Here is a 24,868-nt window from a genome sequence, read left to right as displayed (position 1 = left end):
TATAGCCTGAGATTAATTTTGCGGATTTTGTACGGATTGTTGCACTAAAATCGGTTTGTCACACCTTACAACTAATTAAAATCAATTTAAATTTTAAAGGAAATGCGTATGAGGGTGTTACTAGACAACCCCAAGTCCTAAAACTCTTCTCTTTAAATTTTCCTCTGAATGATAACATTTCATTGTTTGTTTAGCGAGGGTAACATAAAATTAGTTAATTTGAGCTGAAATTAAAGAGGAATGATACTGGAAAAGCCTGGAAAATGCTTGTTGCCAATGCATAAATTCGTCCCTTTTCCAGTTAAAGCCTAAATTGACATAAGAAGCACTGTAATTTTTTGAGAAAATTGGCTGGAAAGTTACCGTGCTTTTCAAATGGTAATGGCTGTCTCCTCACTTGAAATCCGATTTAATTTCAAAACCAAGAGTTTCCCCAATAAGTGGCATACACCGTTGGACAGATCTCGACGATTGGAATCGGAATGTGCCAAGAAAATATGTTCAAGCACTCTAAATTTTGGAGAAATTTGGCAAAATTTGAATTTTTACTGTAGGAACGTCTTTTTTTATTGTTGCAAATTGTTGAACAAATTGTTTATCGGTCAATTGTTTAAGGCATCCAACAATTTAAATAATTTTCAATTGTTGCCCAGTATCATTCCACTTTAAGTAGCGATTCATTGCATATTCGTCAAAATATTTGTCATGCAACACCCAAAAATACCATGTATCCTATTGAAAAAAACAAAATTAAAGTGGAGTGATACAGGACAACAATTGAAAATTATTTGAATTGTTGGATGCCATAAACAATTGATCGATAAACAATTTGTTCAAAAATTTGCAATAGTAAAAAAAGGACCTTCCTACAGAAAAAAATTCAAATTTTGCCAATTTTCTCCAAAATTTACAGTTCTCGAACATATTTTCTTGGCATATTCCGATTCCTCTCGTCGAGATCTGTCCAACGGCGTATGCCACTTTTTGGGGAAACTCTTGGTTTTGAAATTAAATCGGATTTCATGTAAGGAGGACAGCCATTACCATTTGAAAAGCACGGTAACTTTCCAGCCAATTTTCTCTAAAAATTACAGTGCTTCTTAGGTCAATTTAGGCTTTAACTGAATCCTAAGGGATGAGTTTATGCATTGGCAACAAGCATTTTCCAGGCGGCTTTTGCAGTATCATTCCTCTTTAAGCTATATTCCTTTGCATTAGATTACAAATTTTGAAAGCGAGTTTCATTTACTCTTTTCTCGATATTAATTTTCAATAAGAAGTTGCAAGCGACGATATCTTGGTTTCCATCTCATTCAAATCAGACGAATCGCATCTGCACGCTGATTTCTCGAAAGTTTCAATTTTTCCTGACGTAGCACGCAGACATGAACAGTACGGATCAGGCCTGCTGGTTTTGACATTCAGAGCGGATGGCAGCGGATCGAGAAGGGAAAAGAAGCGGAAAGCGACACTGCCGCTCGCTCTCCAGTCTCCACCTCATTGTCAGTTGAGAGATGAGGAAAATACAGCAAGCAGCCTCACTCGTTCGTTCGTTATGAGTTTGCGGCGCGAGTGACATTTCAAATGCGATTGTGCTGCGCGCAACGCATTGTGCAAGTGACGCCGCCGGAATAAATTAAATCGGCCGAGAACCAACCTTTGACTGTGGTGTGCTTGATCTTCAGGTCGCCGCCGACAACACGAAAAGGATTGGCATATATACATGTACATATACGTACGGGACTCTAATTGCAAAAGAAAGAAAAGGCTGGCCGAAAATTGCGTAAACATATAAACATACGCCAGCACTGATTTTCTCCTCGCATCAGCAGAGAACAGAAAAAAACGCACGTCTCTCTTAATTTCTGTTTGCGAGAAGGATAATTACACCTATAGGGTCGAGAATTTTAGGTATATTTATCTGGAAAACTAATATTAATTTTAAAAATGGACGCTAATTAAAAATAACTACTTAACCAGCTTTATGTAAAACGAAATTAATATAATTTATATATATTTTTGGAAATTTGTAATTAAATTATTTACTACTTGCTATAGTTGCTTACTTGACACATCATGTGATTTTTATATATTAAAAATATTTTTTGACCTGCAATCGAAGCAGTCCTGGTTAAAAACTAAATTCTTATAAAGAAAATCTCTTCGGTTTACCCTAGTGGTGAGTTTAAATGGATTTACAGATGCTGTTCAATTTTTTATGGTTTGAAATAAACACTGTCGACCTCCTGTTGGCATGGGTCCTCAGATTTGGAAGAAATTTTCTGATGAGGCTATACTAGTCACAAATCAATCGCACCATAAAATATTGGGCCATTGCTTGCTTCACACGGGATTAAAGTTTGCGTTTTTTTTAAATGGCGATTTATTTCCAAGATTGAGACTTGAGACCTATAAAAAATTATTACTTCTGTGTTTCTCATTCTAACGCAAACATTTTCACCTGGAGCTGTCACTGACATCGTTGAAAAGGCTCCAATTTGAACAATAAACTCACCTCAAACTAAATTGAAGCATCCAAAGAGATTCATTGTCGTCTGACAATTTCAACTGCAAATGTCCTGGCCAAAACTGGACTTTTGCAATGTATAATTAAAAATATTTACAGTCATACAGAAACATTATAATAAGGATAAATTCTACCTATTTTAATTAAGGATTAAAATAAAAAAATGTGAACATTTTAACGACATAGGAAATTTCAAACAAATCAAAGCTTATCATTAGTAACGGACTAAAATTGGCAAACCGAGGCAGCATGTTTGAATTTTTTGCTCGGCGCAATAATATCATCGTTTGGTGTAATTTTACACGGGCGGCGATTTGTAGCCGCGCGCAGGGAGAGAGAGCAAGTGTCCGTGCGCGGCGCGGCCGATGATGATTTAGATAAAGCGCTGTATTTGGGCATTTAAAAGTGGATCAAATCATTTTTGAACGAGCGAGCGCGGTGCGGCGGCGAGCCTAAGTGCTATTGGGTCAGGTGGAGCAGCAAGCAAGGCAGCGAAGGCCGGTCGACGAACCCTTTCAGCACCGGCAGGCACATTTATTTTCGCTAAGCAGCTCGCTTTAATAAACAACAATCACGGCGGCGGCGGCAGCAGTGACTACTTGAATTCGTTGCTTCGTTCGTTCCTTCGTTCGAACAGAGTAAGTGCTTTTCGTTTTGATTGCCGCTGTCATTCACACAGCGCGAGATTTTTAATTCTGATACCCACAGCAGCACATTCAATTTTATGCGTGCCGCTAATGTTATTTTGTATGCTTTTTAATTACGAATATTTACCTTTCAGATTTATCTCGCATGAAATATGAAGAGCAGGCAGCCGGCATTAAAATTGATACGAATCAGCTGAAAAATTGGACTAGTTTGTTTGCAATGAGACGCGCGTTTTCCAGGCTCTTCATTTGAATTTATTCCGAATATTTACACATGCACTCTTTTCCGGAGATTTATGCTATCGTTTCACGTTTACGCTGGAATTAATGAGGCTAACACGAGGGGACACACTGTAAACACACTGCTAATTGGCTGTAAATCTGGAATCGGAACGCGACATCTTCTCCCCATCAGCGTGTGTGTGTTTGTGACAATGTAACAAAGGGGGGCTGAACTAACACATCTTAATTATCCAAGAAGTGCAACTTATAATGTAGAGAGTCGCTAATTGCGATTGCTTTACATACATGGTAGTATAATCATTATTTGTACTGACATTATCCTTCGATTAAAATACTTCTAACGAGATAGGTTAAAAGGTTAAAAACTAAATCTGAGAGGTTACAAGTCTTGCGAAGAATGGCACTAGCACGTGCCCTGCTTTGGCTCGCCGGAGGCCGCTTCCTCGAGGGCCGCCTCCTCTGGCCGCTCGCCGGCCGCCTCCAACTCGCTCTCCTCAAGAAGAGGCACGCCTGGAACAGAAATTGCAGGAATTTTATTCGCAAACAGCACAATGAACAGGATTTTGTAAATGGGTGGGAAATAGGAAAAAGACAGTTCAACGGAAATTCCGGAAATACCAGCACGCTTCCATCATTTCAATAAATACAGTTAAAAATTGGATTGTCCCTTTATTCTGAGATTGAAAATACAAAGAAAATTTCCAACAAACTCCAAAAGTCCAAATTAACAAGCAAAAAAATCAATTATTGAACGTGCAAGAACTCTAATTTAATGTGCAAGAAGTTCAAATGGACGTGCAAGAACACCAATCTAACTTGCAAGAAGGACAAGAAGTTAGATTTGGGTATTTTCCTGAAACTCACCGTCAGTGTTGAGGACGGAGCTGGTGTCAAAAGAGGCAAGGCTTCCGCAGATGGCCCTGCAGGAGGCGCTGCCGGACGCGATGGACGAGGCGCCGTGCGAGCTGACAGTGTCCAGCGTCACGGTGGTCGAGCCGTCGCTCGTCGCGGCCATCGTGTCCGTCGAGCCCGTCAGGTCCACGGCGTACGAGCGGAGGCTTGCCGAGTGGCTTGTGCTGCGAAACGTAAAAAAACATTTGGTTACCTCTTGCGTTTCTTCACCAATAAAAATTGAATTACATACTAAAATTAGCAAAAATAAGATTTTATTTAAAAAAATTGAGAGAAATTCACGCAATAGTTATTTTCTACGCGTAATTTAACCTTTTTGCATAAAAAAGAGACCCTTGTAAATTTGGCTATTAGTCTTTAACTATCTACCAAAGTTTGTAGTAGCCTAAGCAAGCAGAAAAACGCTTTTCGCGATTTATATGCAAATTTCAATTAGCGTACATTCAAAAGTCCATTAAAATAATCCAAATATTGGCACAAGCTGCCGAATCTATCGGATTAAATGCAAAAACGCGGCTTTTACTGCCGATGTTTGACGAGCAAACATCCATGTTCGCGGCAAAAATTACTGTTTTTTTGCGCGCCCGCATTAAAAACCACTTTTGATGCCACGTAATTTGCATACCGAGTGTTTTATCGCCGTTTTTAACGAGTGTCGCGCACTTAATTGACTTTCGCAGGGGCCGTCGAAATTCGGATTCGGCTCGCATGACCGCGCTTCTCACGCACAAATCAATTATTTTCTCCCCTCGGCAGTGGCTGTGGCCGCGGCCGCGGCGATAAATATAAAATCTCTCATTGTCCGAGGCTTCACGCTTGCGAAATCTACATCGGGCCAACCGGTCAGTGCGGCAAAAAACCCGGCGAGACTCAATTTCCGTAATGGCCGCAAATGCGTATGATTTGCCGGGGTAATGAGCGTGCCATTTCTAATTTTTTCGCGTCGCCAATAAATCACGGAGAACGAACGAACGGTCGAAACGATCCGCCAGCTTTTCGGCTCTTAGCTCGCTTGGCCCAGGCCGCGGGCGCCGTAACGAGAAACACGCTAATTGAGCGGTTGTCGCCCGCGGTGGCCCAGCCTGATGGATACTGCGGCCCAAACATATGAGCAGGGATGTGAAAAAATCGGATTTTGGCAACGTAGTTTAATATAAAACTCAAAATCCCCCACGTTCATGGAAGATATCGGACTTTTGAGGATTGAATGTTGCTTATCGAATTCATTTTGATTTATTTTAGACTAAATCATATGAAACATTGAATAAAATGAATTTTTTACAGGTTTTTTTTAGCAAAGTAAATGCAATTTTAACTTGCAAATAAGTCGATACTAAAAATTATTAGTGTTTCATGGTGCCAATATAAATTTCACCACAGGTTATTTGAAAATTTCAGGCATTATTGCTTAGAATTTTTGCCTTAAATTGTGTACAATTTGCTGAACTGATTTTGGTTTTCAGCAGGACCTTTAATGAAATCTTTCTACCCCAAGAAAGCAGAAAGCAGAGTATATAGATTGATTCTGAAATCGCAAATCAAGTATCCGAAAAAAAAAATGCCATCATCTGTTATTTACTTGTATTTGTCTGTATTTTATAGTTTTCGAAATTCCTAATTTAAAGGTTGCTCTTTTTACACTTTCCCTCACACTTATAGGTTGGAAAGCTCTCGCGCGCGCCAGCCGCATCGTTTCCGAATTTCTCCGCAAATCGTTCGATTTTATCTCGCAAAGTGGCCATAAATAAGGCGCGATTAAGCTTTGGCCATTTTTCTTTTTGCCAATAATATTAATCAAGATTGATGGGCTTGCGGTTGCTGCGACGCGCCGCCGCATTCACCCCGCTCGAAGCAATTAGCGTGCTTGCGCCGGAATTTTTGTTGCTTCATTTCGGAATATCGCTGGGTTTCTGCGTATTTGCTAATTTGCAGCAAAATTGACAACTTCCGCTCGCTATCAACCTTGGAGAATTTAGGGCTTGCCAATGCGCAAAAATGCACTTATGTTTTTTTGCAAGCAAAATTCCACAATTTTGTAAAAACAGTGGCACTTGATTTTTTTTTTCAAAACTATTTATTTGGATCGTCTAGCATTAAATAATTATGGTCAACAAAACAAATGATAATTTATCTTCTTTGGAATTATGTGGTTTTTTGCGAGCCCTCTCAGTGATTACCGTTGCAGTTTGCTTTGATACAGCGATAAATTAAGCAGAATTCAACGCATTTCACAAAAAATGTTGCCTCCCACTAAAACCACGCAGTGAAATTCTAATCGTGGCGCCATCGGGCCCCGTTGGAACCGGAATACTGCACGTTAACTGAAGAAACACTAACCATTATATTCTTGCATTTTTGTCTGGATGTTTCGCAAAAATGCCTCGAGTTTTTACTCCGAAAAATCTGCATTTGAAAAAGGAAATACCTGGACGACTGCCTGGTGCAGATCCCGCCGTGCAGCGAATGGTGGGAAAGAGTGTCCGTGTCCCGGTCGTGCTGGTGTCGTCGGCCACGACGTCCGCTGCCTGAAGAGAGGGCCGTCCATTGGGGCCCCGAGCGACCCCGATGGAGGGCGTTGAAGAATATGCCGCCCCCGGGCGCCAGGTTGCCTCCACGCTCACGAGTCGCCTCCTCATAGCTGGGCAAAACCGACTGGAAAAAAAGAGAAAAACGGGATTTTAATTACAATAAGAGTTTATTTATTTGATTCATTTTTTTAAGATATGTATATGGAAATATTCCCTGCAGATCAGCAGGAAACATATTTATGAATCTAAAAATTGACATCACACTGATGAAATTAAAAAATTTTACCTGCCAAGGAAACTTTTTAGATGCTTAATTTTAGTCGGTAATTGTAATTACTGATATATATATAGAGCTTTGTTCTAGAAATTTTTAAATTCTATTATTTCAGCGAATATTATGCGGCTTAAAATTTATTTGAAATTTTGAGATTTTTTTGAAACCACGAATTGATAAGCTTAGATATTTTTCCCTTGAGATCATAATTTCATCTAGTTTTTTCCGTAAAATAAAAAAATTAAAATATGGATTTAAATTTATATTTAAAAAAATATATCATAATAATCTCATAAGTGCTATTATAGCGATTTAATTGTGCTAAATGTAAGTATACAAAATAGAGAAAGTACAACATAAAACAAATTTCAATTTTTCTGGGCAGGTAGCCTACACCTTTTCACGAAATTTGTTGCAGAAATAAATAAGAACACCTCTGTCAAAATATTATGACTGACTAATCGAGTTACAAAATACAAGAAAAATAATTCTTAAAAAGAAGAGGGAGACGAGTTAAAGGTCACAAGCAATGCAAGACTTAAAAATAAAAATTCACAGGAATTTATCTTTGCAAATGATCTGACGTGTGCTTGCTCATCTAAAATTCAAAGCTAGCATAAATAGAGGACGCAGTTGATTAATCTCGTCGCATAGATGGGTGCTTACACGGAGTGTCACACAACTCAAAAATATAATTTACGGCGGTAAAAAATTGAATGCTCACTTTGCGAGCGTTCAAATCTCCAGCTTGGCGCTTTTGTTCAACACAATGTCCCGTTTGACGGAGAAGGAGAATAATCTCGTAGGTACGTTATGAGGCAGGCGGTGTGCGACGGCGATATTTCATCTTTATGCGTTATTTTCACAAGGCGAGCCGACGGGACGGAAGACGACTCGGCTGATTAATAGGCCGGCGGCGGCCAGTGCCACATTCGAGCGTGATTGCCGTTGACGAGGCGGCCGCGCACGCGGGCCTCGATTTGCATCTGATTGCGCGCGCCCTGTGACCCCGGCACACGTGACCTGCTCAAGGCGAAACGAGCCGCACACTTTCTCACACCGAAAATAAAAAAGAAAATACACCGACGGCCGGACGGACGGCACCCTCGTTACTCACCGGCGCCACGAGAGCTCAATTATCCGATTTGTAGAAGAGTTTATTTTTACAGTTAAGCTGCTTTCGCACAGCAGATTGGCTCCAGATTTTATTATTTTAAATTATAGAGACGGACTCGGAAACTTGATTTTATCCGGGCATATAAAGGAACAGATGAAATTGGGTTGTGAATTTTATGTTTTTTTTGGGGGGGGGGGAAATAGTCGACAATATTCGTACATATTTAACGGTTTTTACTGTTTCTGTGGTTTTCTAGGTAAAGTTTCAGCCAAATATTAGGCAAGAACGAGCACAGAGAAATTTGCACGTTTAATTGCGGAATTTTTTCTCACATGCACCTTGAATAACAATAATTGCATTTTAAGCATATCAAGCCAGAAGCCACATTTAATTGGCCACGTTGGAACCCTTAACAAACAGCCCTTTTGATATAGAACATTTCCAAAACATTTTAGTCCGTATTAAAATTCAACAGTTTGAAAACTGACTGCCTCATAAAACTAGCTCCTTAAATATTTATTTACAGTTTTATAATTGAAATACAAAATTTAATTTTAACCAAATGAGGTTTCCTGGCTGGTAGTTAAATGAAGAAAAGAAAATTAAAGATGGAATGCTTGATTGTACAAACAGGTTGAGGGGGTTCAAAATGTATGATTTGATCAAGAATCTAGAACCTTTCTTTTCCTTCAACTTATATATTTTAATTTTTTACGCAATTTTCTCTTCAAAGTAAAGGCAATTCCACAAACACGAATAAAATTGATAATCTACCAAATGAAAACAAATTTTAACTAAATATTCTTTAAAACTAAAATATTAATTAAAAAACAAATGTAAAAATTAAAAACAAAATTACCTGTCCAACTTGGAGACCGTCAGCAAAAGCGATGAGCGCCACCCTGTCTGGGTCGGGGGGCAGCAACGTCGGGGGTGGCTGGGGCGCGGCATCGGGGCTGTCGTCGGGCCAGTGGTGGAGGCGGGACGAACGCTGCCGGCCCCCGGAAGCGGATCGGCCGCTGCGGCTGCGACGGCGGCGGCAAATGACGGCCAGGCAGACCACCATCAGCACGGCCATGACGGCCAGCGAGGTGCCCAGGGAGGCCAGCAGCGCTGCCCCGGGGCTCAGAGAGTAGTCTTCCCAGCCCCGCGTCAGACCCGTCACTGAAATTGAAAAGAGGCAAAGACCAACCGTCAATTTTGGGACACCAAAAAAGGATTAATTTATTAAATTTATGTTCAAATTGAAATTTTTGGGTTAACAAAATTCAAATAAATGCCCTTAATCTCTTTCCTGGGCACCCTAATATCTAGAAAAGGGGCGAGTTGCACGTATTCTGTAAGTCGTTGACGAAATCGACCGGGTAACACCGTACCCGTAAAAATAACTGACATGTCATTTAAATTAAATTAAATTATTGATGTATTTAAATTTTTGCGCCTAGCCATTAAAATATAAAATAAATTCGAAAAATCATGCTCCTCAATTCTATCTCCAAGACGTCTTTCTTTTTATGTGTTTGAAAGCGACCGACCGTCTCTAAATAAACAGTATCAAGTTACCGAAGCCACCACGAAGAAGTGATAAACATTATTTTAACTGCTCCAAAATACTCTACACAGGCGAAGAAATTTAATTTCTGAATCGAAATGAGCGAAATAAATTGCGACTGTGGAGCGATACAATCGGTGCGCTGCTAAAAAATTAATCTCTATTCCGATCAAGATTAAGACGGCGGAATATGCGCGCGGCATCGGAACATCTCTGATTTATATTTATTTCTCTGGCTGGTTGGCTGAGCGAGCGAACAGACGAATTAACCGGCCTTTTTGCAGCTTTATGACGGTACGTGACACTCATCCAGTATTTGGCGGCGTGGGAACACGCACCGCGAAATCGCGCGCGAGTGCAGCAGCTCGCGAAGCAAGGTCAGCCGGTGCAGCGCCGTCAAAGCAATCCTTCCTCGGCTTCCAATCACTCAAGCTGAGTCAGAAAATCGGACACGATCGGTCGGTCAGAGCGCGTGAAATTATTCCAGCCTGATTATTCCTTTTGGGTCTCGCTACCATAAGTGAAAAACTCGAACTAAATGCGTCGCGTCTATTTTTACACTTGTAATTGTGGAAAAGAAGTTGTAAACAATTAAACTTTCCTTTAGCGTCATTATCGCCGCCAGTCTATATAAAAGAGTCGTCGCCTAGCCGTTGCCACACATGCACGCAGTAATTATCGCATTGCTCAAAATTTGTCATAGCAAAACTCACGATAGAACGGCTGGTCATCGGCGACGCAGTCTGGAAGCATGGCCGGCTGCCAGCAGCCGGAGGTCTCGCAAGAAAAGACGGGATTGCCGCGCAGTCTGAAGCCGGGCTGGCACGTGTAAGCCACCCTGGCGCCGACCCTGTACCTGCCGTCAGCTGCCAGGCCGAATAAGGCGCCGTGCGGGATGCTCGGCAGGGGCAGGCAGCCCTGGAACTCCTCTGAAAACAAAAATTGAAAGACGGTCAAATCAATTAAAAAATTAAACTGTAAATAATCATGTCTTTTTATCTCTTAATTTAACTTTTACTCAATTGTAAATCTCTATGTCAATTTAAAGAAAATAATATATTTTTATTTCAAATTCAAAATTTGCTAGTTAATTGATTCCTAAAATTTTCAAGCGAAACAATTTGAACAAAATTGACTCTGTTCCAGTTTTTTTAATATCTGGAAACCATGTCTAAGACATCAAGACAAATTTTCGATAACAAATTAAATTTAATTAAAAGTGTAGACGTCTTCTCTCGAGTAATTGTATATTATATTTATATTTTCAAAATTTTATATTTGATAAAATAAAAAGTTGTATGAAAATATTAACTATAAAATTATATATAATATTTAAAAAGGATCCAAAAACTTATCATTAAAAATAACTTTGGATATCTACGGAGTTTTAATTTTTTTTTAGCTATATCTCTTTTGACTTACCACACTTTGGAAGTCTGCCGTGCCATTTTCCGTTGATGCAGCGGACTTTGCTGAGCTCGCAGGGCGCCTCGGTGTCTCTGAGCCCCTCGTTGCACTGGAACTGCAGCTCGGTGCCCTCGGTGACGCCATTGGTGGTCATCGGCCCCTTGACCCAAACCAGGGTGGCCCCGGGGACGACGGGGGTCGAGGCGCACGAGCGGCCCGTCTCGACGGTCTCCTCAGACGAGTCGGCGGCGGCGATCACGCCTGCAAAATGGCAAATATTTCGCGTTGACTAACGACATTCCAATTAAGTCCACTCATTTTTTTTGTCGGTCGCCCGGCCAATTATTTATTCAGTGCGTCTAGAAAGTGATTTTAGCGGCAAATCAGAATCCGCATCAAAAGCAGCCGAGCGGCTTTTTTGCCCGCGCGCTCATTGTTTGCCGCGGCGTAATTTAGAATAACGAGTGAGCACTCGCGAGCCAACGAGCCAGAGCGATGGACACGGGTAATAAAGTGCTTTTGTGAGCGGCGAAAAAACACTTTCTCCGCCGCCTTAATCACCACGTCCCCATGATTGGACTGCCAAATGAGGCGCGTCTCTCATTCCGCCACCCTCGAGCGATCGCGCCCAACGACCCGAACTCTTTGTTCTTCGCAAATTGCTTTCGATTCCATCTCCTGCGATCGCTCCACGACCTCTGGGCTTGATTTCAGCACAATTTGCGAGGCCGGCTTTGAATACTTGCCGGACGACATCAAACCGGAATAGTACGTGCGAACCCACAGAACCTTTTTGCCACTACTCAACGAAGGAAATGTAGCAAGCATAAAGCGATAGGGAACGAAAACCACAACATCCGTTTTTACTTATTTCAAGCATCAAAAATCCAAGTTTATTAATAAGCTTCTTTTCAGCTCAAAATAAAAGATACAAACAGTTTCAATTATATTAAGTGGACCTGATTTTTACTATTTAAAGAGAAAAATATTTTGGAAAGTTTGAAAATGAGGGGAAATTTTCTAATGCCAACAGTAGAGGCCTTTCTTACATTATTAATTTTACTATGCATATTTTTGGCCACAGATATGAAAGAGAAATCGGATCAGATTTGCTGAACTCGTTTAAAAAACCCCTAATTCCCGACAGTAAAGCTGAAGTGACCACAAAATTAAAATTCCCATCACAAATTCTTGAATTTTGGACAGATCCTTATACCCAAACAGAATGTATTCCCTATTTTTTTAATTAAATAAAAACTTTCGAGCCAATCTCGGAATTTTTGAGGATCAGAAAATTTTGAAAACAAAGTTATGAGGCCAGAATTTTCTTAATTGCTGAAATTAATGTTGTTTGCCGACATAAATCAATGGCAGCACGACGTGTTATTTTCAGCAACGACATTAAGATTAGCGCCGATTTCCAGGTAGTTGATTAGCAAATTTGATTTGCATATTTATGAGCTTCTTCTAATGGCACACTCGCTAACTTTTTGTCGCGCACACCACGATTCGCCTCGCCAGCTCGTAATGACTGCAGGGAGCGATCGGAATTCGTGGCATATATTTAAAGCAGCCCGGCGAAAGATTGATGAACAAGATAGGCACGTGTGTGAGCAGTGAGGGCACACACACGTATAAAAGCTAGATCCGAGGAAAGATGCACGGCGCTCATTCGGACATAATTAAAAAGCTTATCACAGCAGCGCCGGCGACGAACAGGTCCAGCAGCAGCAGTCACTTTTTCCGACGTGCTGCTGATTTTTAATGGGGCCTAATTAAGTGTAAATGACCGGCCGGCTACAGCAGCAGCAGCGGTTCCCACGCGCTCATTACCGAGGCGCAGCGTTTCTCGTCTCTCTCTCGCTTTATCAGCGGCCAATCGTAAAAATCACGGGTAAACAAGCTCTCAATTTAATCGGCTGTTGGTGCTGCATAAATTTCGTTTATATATGTTCCCGTGCACGATGACCGTCTTCATTAATGACTGTAGGGGCCAGATTTTCAGTCGGTCTGGCGAATGGTGTGGTTATCCACAGGACAGCAATTTTTATAGATAAGACAATAATGAGCTTGTGTCTTTTTGGACTCGTAAGTGATAGATTAAATTCATCACTGTGGGACAGGGCAACAATTTATTAAACATTAAAGGCCACCAAAACAGCAAAATTGTCATCATTTTCTGATAACAATTTATTTAATTTCTAGTTCAATTCAAATTCAATGGACTTTTAAAGCAAATGGCAACAATCGTGCACTTCAAAGGACCTTTAAAGAGGATTGATACTGAAAACCCCCGCAAAATTTTTGTTGCTAATTCAGTATAGCAAAACTTACCAGGATAGCAGGGCAATTTTTTTGAAAAGTGGCATTTCTAATGGCGAGGAACGTCTCACTGCTTGAAATCTTATTTTGTTTAACAGTAAAAAGTTTCGCATAAAAGTGTTCTCGAAGAGAGAAATCGATATCTCTGCAATAAAAATATGGTTGAGCGCTGTAATTATAGGATAAAATTTGCAAAATTTGAATTTTTATTGTGCCAATGTCCTCTTTTTATTGTGTCACACTGCAGAACTGATTTAAACTAACAATATGATCAATTATTGCTTAATTTAGCCCATAATTCTAATAGCTCCCAATCGAAGCCCTGTAAAAATCCCAGATTTTCCTGCATCAAAATGGCGTCATTGAGACTCTACCCAATCAGAATCACCGTGTGAGTTGTCAACAATGGAATGGCTGGCTGAAAATCTGCGCCCAACGCTGTTAATTTGGCTCCCTGGGCCCGGCGTGCTGCTTGCTGATTGTCACCTGGGCTAGCTGCGCGGCAGCAAATTTACAATGTCGTGTCGCGAATCGCCGTTTTATGGCGGTTTAAACGGCCGATTCTGCATAAGCAGGCCATCTCGCACTCGTGGTGGGTTTTATGAGGCGGACCACCGAGCGGTGAAACCAAGCATTTCTAGAATGCGTTCCGTGTAAAATGCGCAGTTCGGGGAATGCGAATTTAATAAAAACGCCTGCTGCTGCTGCTGCTGTTGATTTTGATAGGGGAATTCGAGTTTCACTTTTTTATGGCACGATAAAATATTAAAACCGTGCCTAATGATGAGTGATGTTAATAAATCTTATCGGGCAGCCCACTGATTCGGTCCAGCGTGTCAGGGAAAGATGAGTTTTAACCGCTACTTAATTTCGCACATGCTGACCATTATTAAAGGCCTTGATTGACCTTGAGGGAAAAGCTCGTCTGGAGCCTGTTCTTAATGCAGATTAAAGCGAATAAAATTCCCCGCAACTCGGAGAAACGACAATTAGCATAAAAACTAACTGTGAGCGCAAGGATGAGTAACAATCAGACATTAAAAACTTGTTTAATTTCGTGGAACATGTAAACCTATTAGATTTAATATTTCCGGCGCTTAATTTAACAGAATGTCTTTCATAAAGTGTCCACAATTCCTCTATAACTATAGGCCTGTGAATTTTAGACGGTCGACTATGTTTTTTGACCTTCCAAAATCATCACACGACCATCAAATGAGCACTATTTATGCAATTTGAAGTTATTTGAACCATCGTAATACCGTCAACGAGCTCTTCAAGAAATAAACCTGCTGCAAAAATGATTAAAATGTTTTGGATTTAATTTTTCTAAAAAAATTATGAAATAAAAACACTGTTCACAGACTTCCCAGTAATTATTCCTCAAAATATGCAAAATATCAACTGAGAACCGTCTAAAACGGTATATTTTCCCTAAATTCCCCGCCTAAAAAATATTTTGCAATAAACATTTAAATTTAAAATGGGAACGAACACAAGAACCTCGTTAATTACGGATTTGAGTCTTCACGCTGGCACGGGGCGTGGACGAGAGTGAAAGATCCGCGTGTGAGCGAAATGAAGACAAATCTGCCCGGCTGGGTTGTACGGAGCGCGCAGAATGGTAACTATAGCGAGCGGCCCTTAAAAGGACTAATACTGTTTGAATTTCAAAGTCGCTCGCTCGCTGCCAGCCAGCGTGACTGTAAATATGTATTAGTTCAGGTGTTTTACCCCGAGTGAGTGCGCACGAGAGAGTGCAGGTGAGCGCAAAAAGTCTGCAGCTGGGATGCTGGATTATCTGCCGCTCTCTCGGCGCGCGCGTCGTGTTGTGATTTTTAATTTCGAGATCGGCGGGCGATCAGAGGCGCGTAATTATAATTGGCCGCCGAACGCTGAGCGCTGGCCGAGCGAGCATGTCGCGCATTAAAAAGTTAATTTGGCATTCGGGCGAGGCGGCCGCAATTTGGCGCGATTATCGATGCGCGCGGGCACGCTCATTATCGCCGGGCTACATCTCAATAATGTTAATTGAAGCCGAGAGGACGCGATGCATGCGTTGTCGGGCGGCGGTGGACGCCGCGCGGGGCGTGATTAATCAATTGCAGCGCCGTTTCACACTCAATCACTCGCGCCCCGAAAGTCAACAAACCCGTGTTGCTTAATTTCGTGGCGAATTATGCGCCGAGAGCTGCTGAACATGAAGGTTTATTGACTTTGCTGCCGTGCTTGCCATCTAACACCGCCGCGATTAAGTGAATTTTCGTGTCGAACCAACCGGCAGTGATCGACGCTGTTTATTTCTAGTTTGTATAATTACTACTGTTTCTCTGCATTTATAAGACCCAACATTATCGAAAGGATTTAACGGGTTTAGTGACGAAAATTATTGCTGTGGGGCTGAGGGATCGACTGGCATTTTCTAGAAGCTAAAATTAAAATGAAAAATCGCAAAATAATTACTCTAATCAAGCCAGGTGTGCAAAGTGAAAAATTCACCTCCAAATTATTCAGAATCTGATCGCTGGCCGTTGAAAATTGCACTAATTGCTGTGCACGAAGGAAAATAAAGCAAGAAGTGAATTTTTTTTTGGAAAGTCAAGGAATTTCACTTAAAAAAACTCTAAAAAACACGATTTATTCGATTTTTAGTGTTTTACAAACATTGCCGACTGCAAATCCAGAGTTATATCGATCAGAATTGCTAATTCTGCACACATTTATAATAATCTCAACCTCCCATGACAATCCGAAGGGTTTAGGGGTGCTTAACCCCACTCTTTTCAACCCCTTTCTATCATTTTAATAAGAAAAAGTACTACTAAATAATTTAAATTACCCAAAACTCACTCTACATTAGCACCTCATACATTTTTTTTAAATTACCACCAGCATCCCTAAACCCTTGAGCTTGTCAGGAGAGGTCGATGCAAGTCTATAACGTTGTTTAGTTTTATAATCGAAGGTTGATGGTTGGAACCCGAGATTTGGAGTTGACGATTGACGATATTTGCAAAACACGAAAAAGCCAAGAAAATAAATGTTTTTTTTTGTTTTGAACTGGAATTTCTCAAAAATAAAAATTGGCAAGTCCGAAAGTTTTACAAAATTTTCACTAAAAATGAATAATTTTCCAAAAATATAATATGACGCTATCTGCTCGTAAAGACTAATTTCAGGTATAAATTTCATTGAGTTTGCTTGACCTCATGCCAATTTTGTCCTCCAAACTGTGGCATTTCGTCATTTATATAAATCTTTTCACTATTTTTTTATTTGTTCTTCTGTTTGGTTTCGTTCAGTACCCCTATTTTATTTATTCAGAATCGAATTGAGTCCGGATTCACCTTGAATGCTTTTAGCAGGCGTTGCATGCCTCAATTCGGTCGCAGGTCGGAGCAAACTCTCGAAAACTCCATTCTCTTTCGCTTTGAGAAGGTAATTAAGTCGAGTTTTTGTCTCTCTTTTCGTCGCCAGGGAGCGAAGGTGCCGATGCGAGGTGTGCTGATTGTTTTAACGCGCGGCAAATGACATCAACAGCGGTGCTAATGGCCAAATAATTGGCTCGCCAAGTGGTGCCGCGTCGGCAACCCCCGAGGCCGAAAAACGAGCCCGAATTAATCACAGCCGCGGCCCAGAAAAAAAGCGTCGGTAATCAGAGTGCGCGCATATTTCGCGCGGGTTATCGCGATGAAATTTAATATCTCTAAGCGATCCGAGCGCAGCAACGAGCCTGTGTACGGACAATTTATAAAATAAGCAGCCTGCTGGGCCGTAATTACGCCGGCCGGCTCATTAACGCACGCCCGATTTCACAAATGTCCTCTCTTAGCGGGCCAATTAAAAGTCGATCAATTAAGCGGGTCGAGCGGCCGGCGAAAACGCGTTTTTGCAACTCTTTGCACTTCATCATCGGCCAGAGATTGCTGGAAAGTTTCGGCCCGCCTGCCGAGCCGCTGAGCTACTGTTTTATTATGCCGGCGATTTTTACATTTTGCGATTCGAGCCAAAAATTTACTGCCACCGATCGGTGGTCCAGTTTTCCGCGCAAAATGAAATGTGGCGGCCGCCAACCGTAACTCGGGCGAGTTAGTGCCGCTCATGAAAAGCGACGTAAATTTCGCAAGCCGCTTTATAGATTTCATTTGATCCCATCTGATATAATAAACATCTCGGCCGGCCAGCCGTTTTCGCCCGTCTTTTCCTCAAAAGAGATGTCGACGCTCGGAATTGCTCTATCTCTTTTTCTCTCTGGCTTGTCTGTGAAGTAAGAAAGGCGGTGTGTATTTTGCTTCTGGGGAAAAAATGAAATTCCAAACACCTGGATCTGATAGTTCTGATGATGAATTGAATCATAACCGCAGAATATTTCAGTTAGCTTGGGAATGTACTATCAAACCGATTTATTGGCTAATAATCGAATTTAAAATGAGAAAAATTCCTACACTTTCTTTAAGAGGGTCTCAAAACTTTTAAATATTCCAGGAAATTAGAGTTTGATTGATTTACATATTTTCTTGATGAAACATATCACTTTTAGCTTCGTTTTCTTAAAAAATTAATTGGATCAACACGCCACATCGTTATGTGCACCAGTGAAGATCGATAAGAGAGTGTGGTTTTTGCATTTCGACGGTAGTAGTTGGTTACATTAAATTCGCAAGTGTTTGAAAAAAACGCAGAGCGTTTTTCTAAATTAATAATTATTTTTCAAGCATTTTTTTGCTCCATAGAATTTGTTATTTATTTTCCCATAATCTTGACTCTAGCTATGGATAGATAGAAAATTCTGGCGAAATTAATATCATTTTTAATTATTATTTTAGATGGCGCAGCAGAATTTTATACCTATAGCCCTTATGACTGCTAATTTTTTTTACTCCACAAGGAATTTAAATTTAGATAAAAAGGCCTCAATTTACAGAAAATGACCGGTGCTAACCATTAGCCTCTTATAGACGATGATCTTAAATTTATTATTCATTCAATTGGGCTTGACGAGAGGAGTGCACGCTCTATTTTTGAAATCGAAAAACGTGGAGTTGTGATAGAACCAAAAATCAGTCAAAAGTCTCGTAAACCCACAATAATAACAAATTTTATAAATCGTTTTTTGAAAGATTCAATCTGTGTGTAGAACTGATAACTAGTTTGAATTCATGCGAATTTACTCGAAGAATTTGATTTTCAAAAAGAGAGTAGATATATTAAAAAGATAATAATTTTTGAACCAAAATTTCAATTTCGACAAACCCAAGATAAGAAGTTTTTGCTTTCACAACAATTGATTTTTATCATTTTGATTGATTTGACTTTTCCAAACATTTTTATTTCGATCACGCCCTTGGGCAGCGGGCAGAGATGAGCACGCAGGTGCACGAGGCCAGCCCCGCCCTTGCCGGCGCCGCTCGGCAGGCCCAGCGCACGAGAGGTCAAGGGTCGCGGCCCGTCAGTCCTCGGCTGTAATTAGAAGCTGGTTCGTTTCTCTCTGTCTCTCTCAATGCTTCGACGGCCCAAATTAACTCGTTTAGCGTGATGACAGGTCGGCGGGGGCCCGGTCGTTCGCGCCCTGCCGAGCCGCGAGCCCAGTAAATCACGCACGCTCCACTTCGCCGCCCGCGCGTAAATCTCAATTAGACGGCCGGATCGGCGCGCTTTTACGAGCCAAACACAACAAGGCACTTGCCAAAACAACCGGCGTCCGGTTTTCTTTCTCACGGGCAGCTTTTGCCCAGGGTGCTGTCCACACCTGACGCCCTGGAAATCTCACGTGTGATAGGGAAAAGACGAGAGGTAAAATTTGCCGGAGACCAAGTTAATGTAAAAAGGTTTAAACAGCAAATCTCTGAAGAGTTTGTGTTTCAACAGCATAAACTGAACCTTGAGGTTTGATTTTAAGCAAAAATTTACCTTAGTAGAACCGCACATTTTTTAAAAGAGTAGATGCCACGTCACTACTTCGAGGACAAAGTGCACAATACAAATAATTAAAAGTTGGTCCACAATTCTAATAAAATAAAATTAAATTCTTTATGCATTCAACCAATATTTAAAATATTGTAATTTACTCGTACTTCGTAATACTATTTTATTTTTCAAAGCAATTCTTTTTGCGTCGTTTGCATCATTCATCGATTTCATGCCTGGCAGCCGTGCCCCTACGGATGCATTTTGCAATGGCGAGTGGTTCATTAAATGAAATCAGTCAGTTTTCCGAGCACCGTGGGCAGATAGGCCTATTAAATGCGCAGCTCGATCGGCAAGAAAGTCAGCGCGCATTAAATTACGTCTCGACGCATGAATGGGAGCACTTGAAATTGCGTTCGCTGTGTTTTCGCCATCATCAGGAAAGAGGATCGAGCGAGCGCGCGTTGGCTGCTGCCCCGACAATAACAACAATAACGCGCGCAAACGAGCCCTTTTTATGGGTTATCGGCGGCGCCTACGCCGAGCCGTGCGTTTACGCGCATACAGCGGCTTTAATTAGCGCCGTAATTGCCTTTAATAGAAGCAGAAAGCTCGTAATTGAAGGTGACATTACATTAAACTTTTATATGATCTGCCCCATTCGTGGCGCACGAGGAAAACGAGAGAGCGCCGACGGTTCGACGCCGCCAATCGCCGCTTTTAGCTGAAAAATGCTCCATCGGCATTTCTTACAAAGGTGTTGTTTTCTTCCAGAGGCTGATGCAACCAAATAAAATGTATGTGAGACTTTTAATTGCCACTTGCTTGAATCTTTATTAAGCAATTGGAATTGTCACACTGCTGCCTTGAGTCGTATAAGTTATGATAATTATAATGAAACCTCGGGAGGTGTAGGTTAAAGGTAATTTATGTTTTTTTTTCAGAATCTAAGAGGAAAAAATGCTCCAAAGTGGCTATAGGATTCAAATCCACATATATTGTAGGGCAGCTTTGGCTCATGTGAAGCAAACACAATGGAATTTGTATTGGTGCTAAATAAAAAAAATATTTAACAATGTCAAAATTATCATTACTACGGACTAAATTTGTGTATAGTTATAAACAAAAATATTTCATCTGCTAAAAAGGTATATTTTCAAAAATAAGATGTCTTTTCTATTCCGATTACAAAGCCCAATCGAATGAACATAAATATTTAAGGTCATAAATCAAGGTCTGATGTCACTACGGAGTTCATTCAAAAGATTTTTGGGTGTTTTTCGTGGTTATAATACCAAAAGCTAATTTAAAACAAAATTAAGTCACAAGCCAGTTGTTGTAAACCTTTGGGAAAACTTAATGATGGTCCTTGCTTTCATTTTCGACAATTTCTACTCTGAAACGTATGAAATTTCTACTGTTGCTAATTTTTTTTAGAGTTGAAACGACTTAAAATGTCCTTGCGGCCGATATTAATTTATTTTCTTCACGTTCTGTGCAATCTAGAGTGGATTGAGACTGAAAGGAATTTTCTTCCTTCAGAGCAATAAATCAAGATATTTCAGCATGAAGTCTCTCATTGTTTATAGAATCAAAAGTAGAAAAAAAGAAATTGAATCAAAGCTAGATGTGTTTCTCTTTAAGATGAGGAAAACGCAATTTGCAAAGCGAATAATCTTTTCAGAATTGATTTAGGAGATTTACCAAAGAAGCGACTCTCTTAGAAAATAATTTACGACTTGCTTCCAAACAGACGACGTGGAATTTTATTCAAATTCCATGTAAGCAGCTCATTACCATCCAAATTAAAAATTGAATTCATTCCGCGGCACGAGAGGGTACGATGATATTAAATTGCGTCCCACTGCGTGTTTGCGGAGAAAAAGAAAGAGCCTTTTTGATAAATGATGCACGACACATTAGCATAGGAATAAATTACGTTTTCGAGTCGGCGGTGGCGGCGGCGGCGGCACCAAAATGATGACTCACTCACTCGGCTCGAAAACGCTTCTTTTCGCTGAGCAAGCGTGTAAAATCAGATCGAAAAGATCAATTATGCCGAGCAAATGCACGAGCCCTGTTTAGCAATTACAAACGTGCTCGCGCGCGCGAGCGAGCTAGCGAGCGCCGCGATAATGAGTCATGCTGCAAGCGCACCACAGCTGAGAGAGACCGGGGCCGAGTGACTGACTGACTGGCTGGCTGGCTGCTTTTGCGTCCCGATATGGAAGCCTGTCGTCCCGCTACCATATTCAGTGATGCAACCGAATTCATATTCAACCGCGTGATTGACTCGACACTCCATTATGTTATGTGCACTTAGCAGCCGCCGCATGCAAATTCGCTTGTTCTCCTTTGTCCGCTCGCTCGCTCGCTCACTCGCTGGCTCGCTTGCTTGCGGCCAAGCACGCATTTCTCGCTCGCTCCACGACCACGGCCCGGCCGCCAATTAATACATATGTATGCCTTTCTTTGATTTGCGCTTTTGCAGTTTGTTTTCTTATTCCCATGGCGCAGCTGCGTGCGAATTTAACCTCGGGCGTGCCAGACGTGGGAATTAGCATAATTTCATTACATTTTTAGCTGATTGTGAGCAAGAGGTTTTCAACTCGTGCTCTGAAGCAAATCTATCCAAGCTGAAATTCCGAGATGCTTTTGTTATGGCTTGATTTTTTTAGACTTGTCAGCTTGTCGACTGTTTCTTATTTTGAGCTTGCTATATTCGTTATAGGACCACCATATGAGCGCAATTCATGTAGTTTTAAGCCATTTGAGCCATACTTTGAACAATCATTAACCATATAAATCAGCTAAAATAAGTGCGAATTTAAGGTCATTCATACGAGTTTATTTAATATCAAATTTTCAGGTGGTTTATTAACCAATAAATGTCTAAACTCTATTTTCAAGACGACATAAAATCTTGTTTATTTGTGCTCAAGGTGCTCAACAATAACGTGAATTTTAAATACATTCAATCGTTTTCTACGTCTGGCGATTCCACAGCCTTTTCAGATTACCGTATTTATGGATTTATTACGCTGATTCTTAGGCCTGAGGAGCCGAAACAGCTGATGTGTAGAACGAAAATAATTTTTTTCCAGTTTCACCTCTCCTTCTTGATGGCACAACATATTAGAATAAATTTATTATATAGCTATAAAGTTCCCCACGTTATCATGTTTATGTTTTCAGCGCAAATCTAGCAATATTAGCAATATTAGCATTGAAACAACAATTTTTCTCGTGTGACGGATTGAATTTATTAAACATTCAGTCTTGTGATATCCCCTGGCGAAAAAGCGCAATGTGGCGACAGCCAGCGATCTCATAATATATTCAACAATGCGATCTTGCAACATTGATAGCATTTCACAATTTACAACTCACATCGTTAGAATCGATAAAACGAAGGACTGGCAAAGCGCCGTAATGACGTAATTTGAATAATTTTTCAAGACAAATATTTGAGTCTAATCTTACGTCAGTGCAAAAGGAAATATCATCAATTGATTAAATCTTTAATATAGCTTTTTTGTTTTGAAATGAAGTGCAGCTCCCTCGGTGTTTATTTTCTACAGTTTAATTGTCTGCTTCTGGTTGCAGTCCTATATATATCCAGAGTTTCCTTTACCGTCTGAGGGCTGAGAGTAAGTCAGTGGAGCTCTACAGGTTATCAATTAAGATCATTTGGAAATGTTGGCTATAACAAGAGGTTCACTGAGTCTAAATTTACCAAAAATGTATCTTTAAAATGTGCAATAATCAAATCAGGACTGAGTAACTAAATTTGCCAAATTATTGTTGCCGATTTTTTCAAACAGCAACCTTTCCCAATATCTAGCAGTGTTCCGAGTTTTATCCAGCCGGTTTAATCCATGGTGGTTTAAACCAGGTTTAAACCACCCTATTTTAGCCGGCTTTATTCTGGCTTTTTTGAATTTTTCTCACAGCTTATTAAAAATCCACAAATTTGTTTAAAAAATAGTTTTTTGTTGCAGCCAAAAAAAGCCAAAAAAACCGGATTAAGCCGGATACAATCCGGATAAAACCACCTCGTTTTAGAAAAAGCCGGCTTTTTTGGAACACTGATATTTAGACAGTACTTCAACAAAATTAATAAGGGACATAAGGGTTTTCCAAATTTGTCGTTATCATTGAGTAAAGCTATGAGTAATTTGGCTTGACGAAACCAGCTGATTTTTTTATAAAGCTTTTTAAGAGCCGTCTGGCTTTCTGGAAACTCGTGACATGGCTCTGGGCATCGGTTCGCGAGCATAATTGCGCGTGCAAAGAGCGATTTGCGTCGTCGGCGCCAAGCGAGCGGGCGGCGCGAAGCGTGTCAAACGCGGGTAATGAGCACGCGCGCGCGCGCGGCGTAATTGCCGACGGACGGATAGACGGCCGGTCGAAAAGCAGCGCTCGGGGTCGCAGGTCGCGACAGTGAGAGAGTCGTTAAAATTTCGTTACGTCCCTTGGTAGCAGTAAATCGCGCGCGGTGCGGCGCGGCGCGGAGCGGCGTGGCGTGGCATGACCGCTTTCCGCCGTTTGTTTATAAAGTTGTCCGGTGTCAACGCTGATAAGACGCACACACTCGGTCTTTCGTTCGTTTCTTTCTCTGAGTGAGCTGCACGAGTGGCCGGCCGGGCCGGCCAACTGCTTTTATGGCCCAGCATTCCAGCCCGGGCGGGCCCGCTTAGGGGGGCCAACTCTCTAATCACTGCCCGCCGCATTTGTTTTGCTCCACGTCTGCTCTTTGAAATTAATGTCCAGCCCGAGCCATTAAATCGCAACTTGTGTACAGGAAATGACACGGATTCGTTCGAGAATTATCGCCGACGTTGGCCTTTCATGACGATGTGTAAGCCTCTGATGAATTTGGCAATCTTTAAGGACCACTCCTGCATGCAAGGATGTTGCGAGCCAGGCGGGTTTGCATAATTGTCGGGCGGTAGCCACAATTAGACTGCGAGGAAAACATTCATGTCGATTGTGCAAACCCACTTTTGATTAATTTTTCGATAGCCGCCATGATGTTTTGGGACCAACAAGTCACGAGATTTGAAAATAAAATAATCTGAATTCAATCCAAAAATTTCCCTCGATTTTACACCTAAACGACATTCTAATTCGGGGTTATATTTTTTCATTATTTTACAATCCGGTTTTCATCAATGGTTTTTATAGTTTATTACCACTCAATTTTTGCAAATTTCTTGCGCAAGAGGTGCAAGAAATTATTTATTTACTGTTCATATTTATTTTTAAATAAAGTGCAACAAAATTTTAGTGATCAGCTTTTAATTTTAACATATAAATATATATGAATTTGTTTTGCTGTTGTTTGCGGATATTTGATAGCTCAGACACAATCAAAATACTAGGAAACTAAAATAAAGAAATAAATAATTATCTTAAATTTAATTTTCCTG

At 40.8% G+C, this 24,868-nt stretch overlaps 1 protein-coding gene across 1 annotated transcript in view; it reads right to left on the bottom strand.

The window, feature by feature from the left end:
• Positions 1–3,406: 3,406 nt before the first annotated feature.
• Positions 3,407–24,868, bottom strand: part of LOC135941779 (complement receptor type 2-like) — a 36,517-nt gene continuing 15,055 nt past the window's right edge. Inside the window, exons 5-10 of the mRNA XM_065487497.1 lie at positions 11,223–11,468; positions 10,514–10,729; positions 9,108–9,412; positions 6,755–6,981; positions 4,282–4,493; positions 3,407–3,927 (exon numbers count right to left, since the gene is read on the bottom strand). Coding sequence (XP_065343569.1) covers positions 3,821–3,927; positions 4,282–4,493; positions 6,755–6,981; positions 9,108–9,412; positions 10,514–10,729; positions 11,223–11,468 — 1,313 coding nt within the window. The 3' untranslated portion in view covers positions 3,407–3,820. The remainder of the gene's footprint in view (positions 3,928–4,281; positions 4,494–6,754; positions 6,982–9,107; positions 9,413–10,513; positions 10,730–11,222; positions 11,469–24,868) is intronic.

Source organism: Cloeon dipterum, chromosome 4 (genome assembly GCF_949628265.1).
Source record: "Cloeon dipterum chromosome 4, ieCloDipt1.1, whole genome shotgun sequence".
Taxonomy (NCBI): domain Eukaryota; kingdom Metazoa; phylum Arthropoda; class Insecta; order Ephemeroptera; family Baetidae; genus Cloeon; species Cloeon dipterum.
This window is presented reverse-complemented; position numbering and strand designations above follow the sequence as displayed.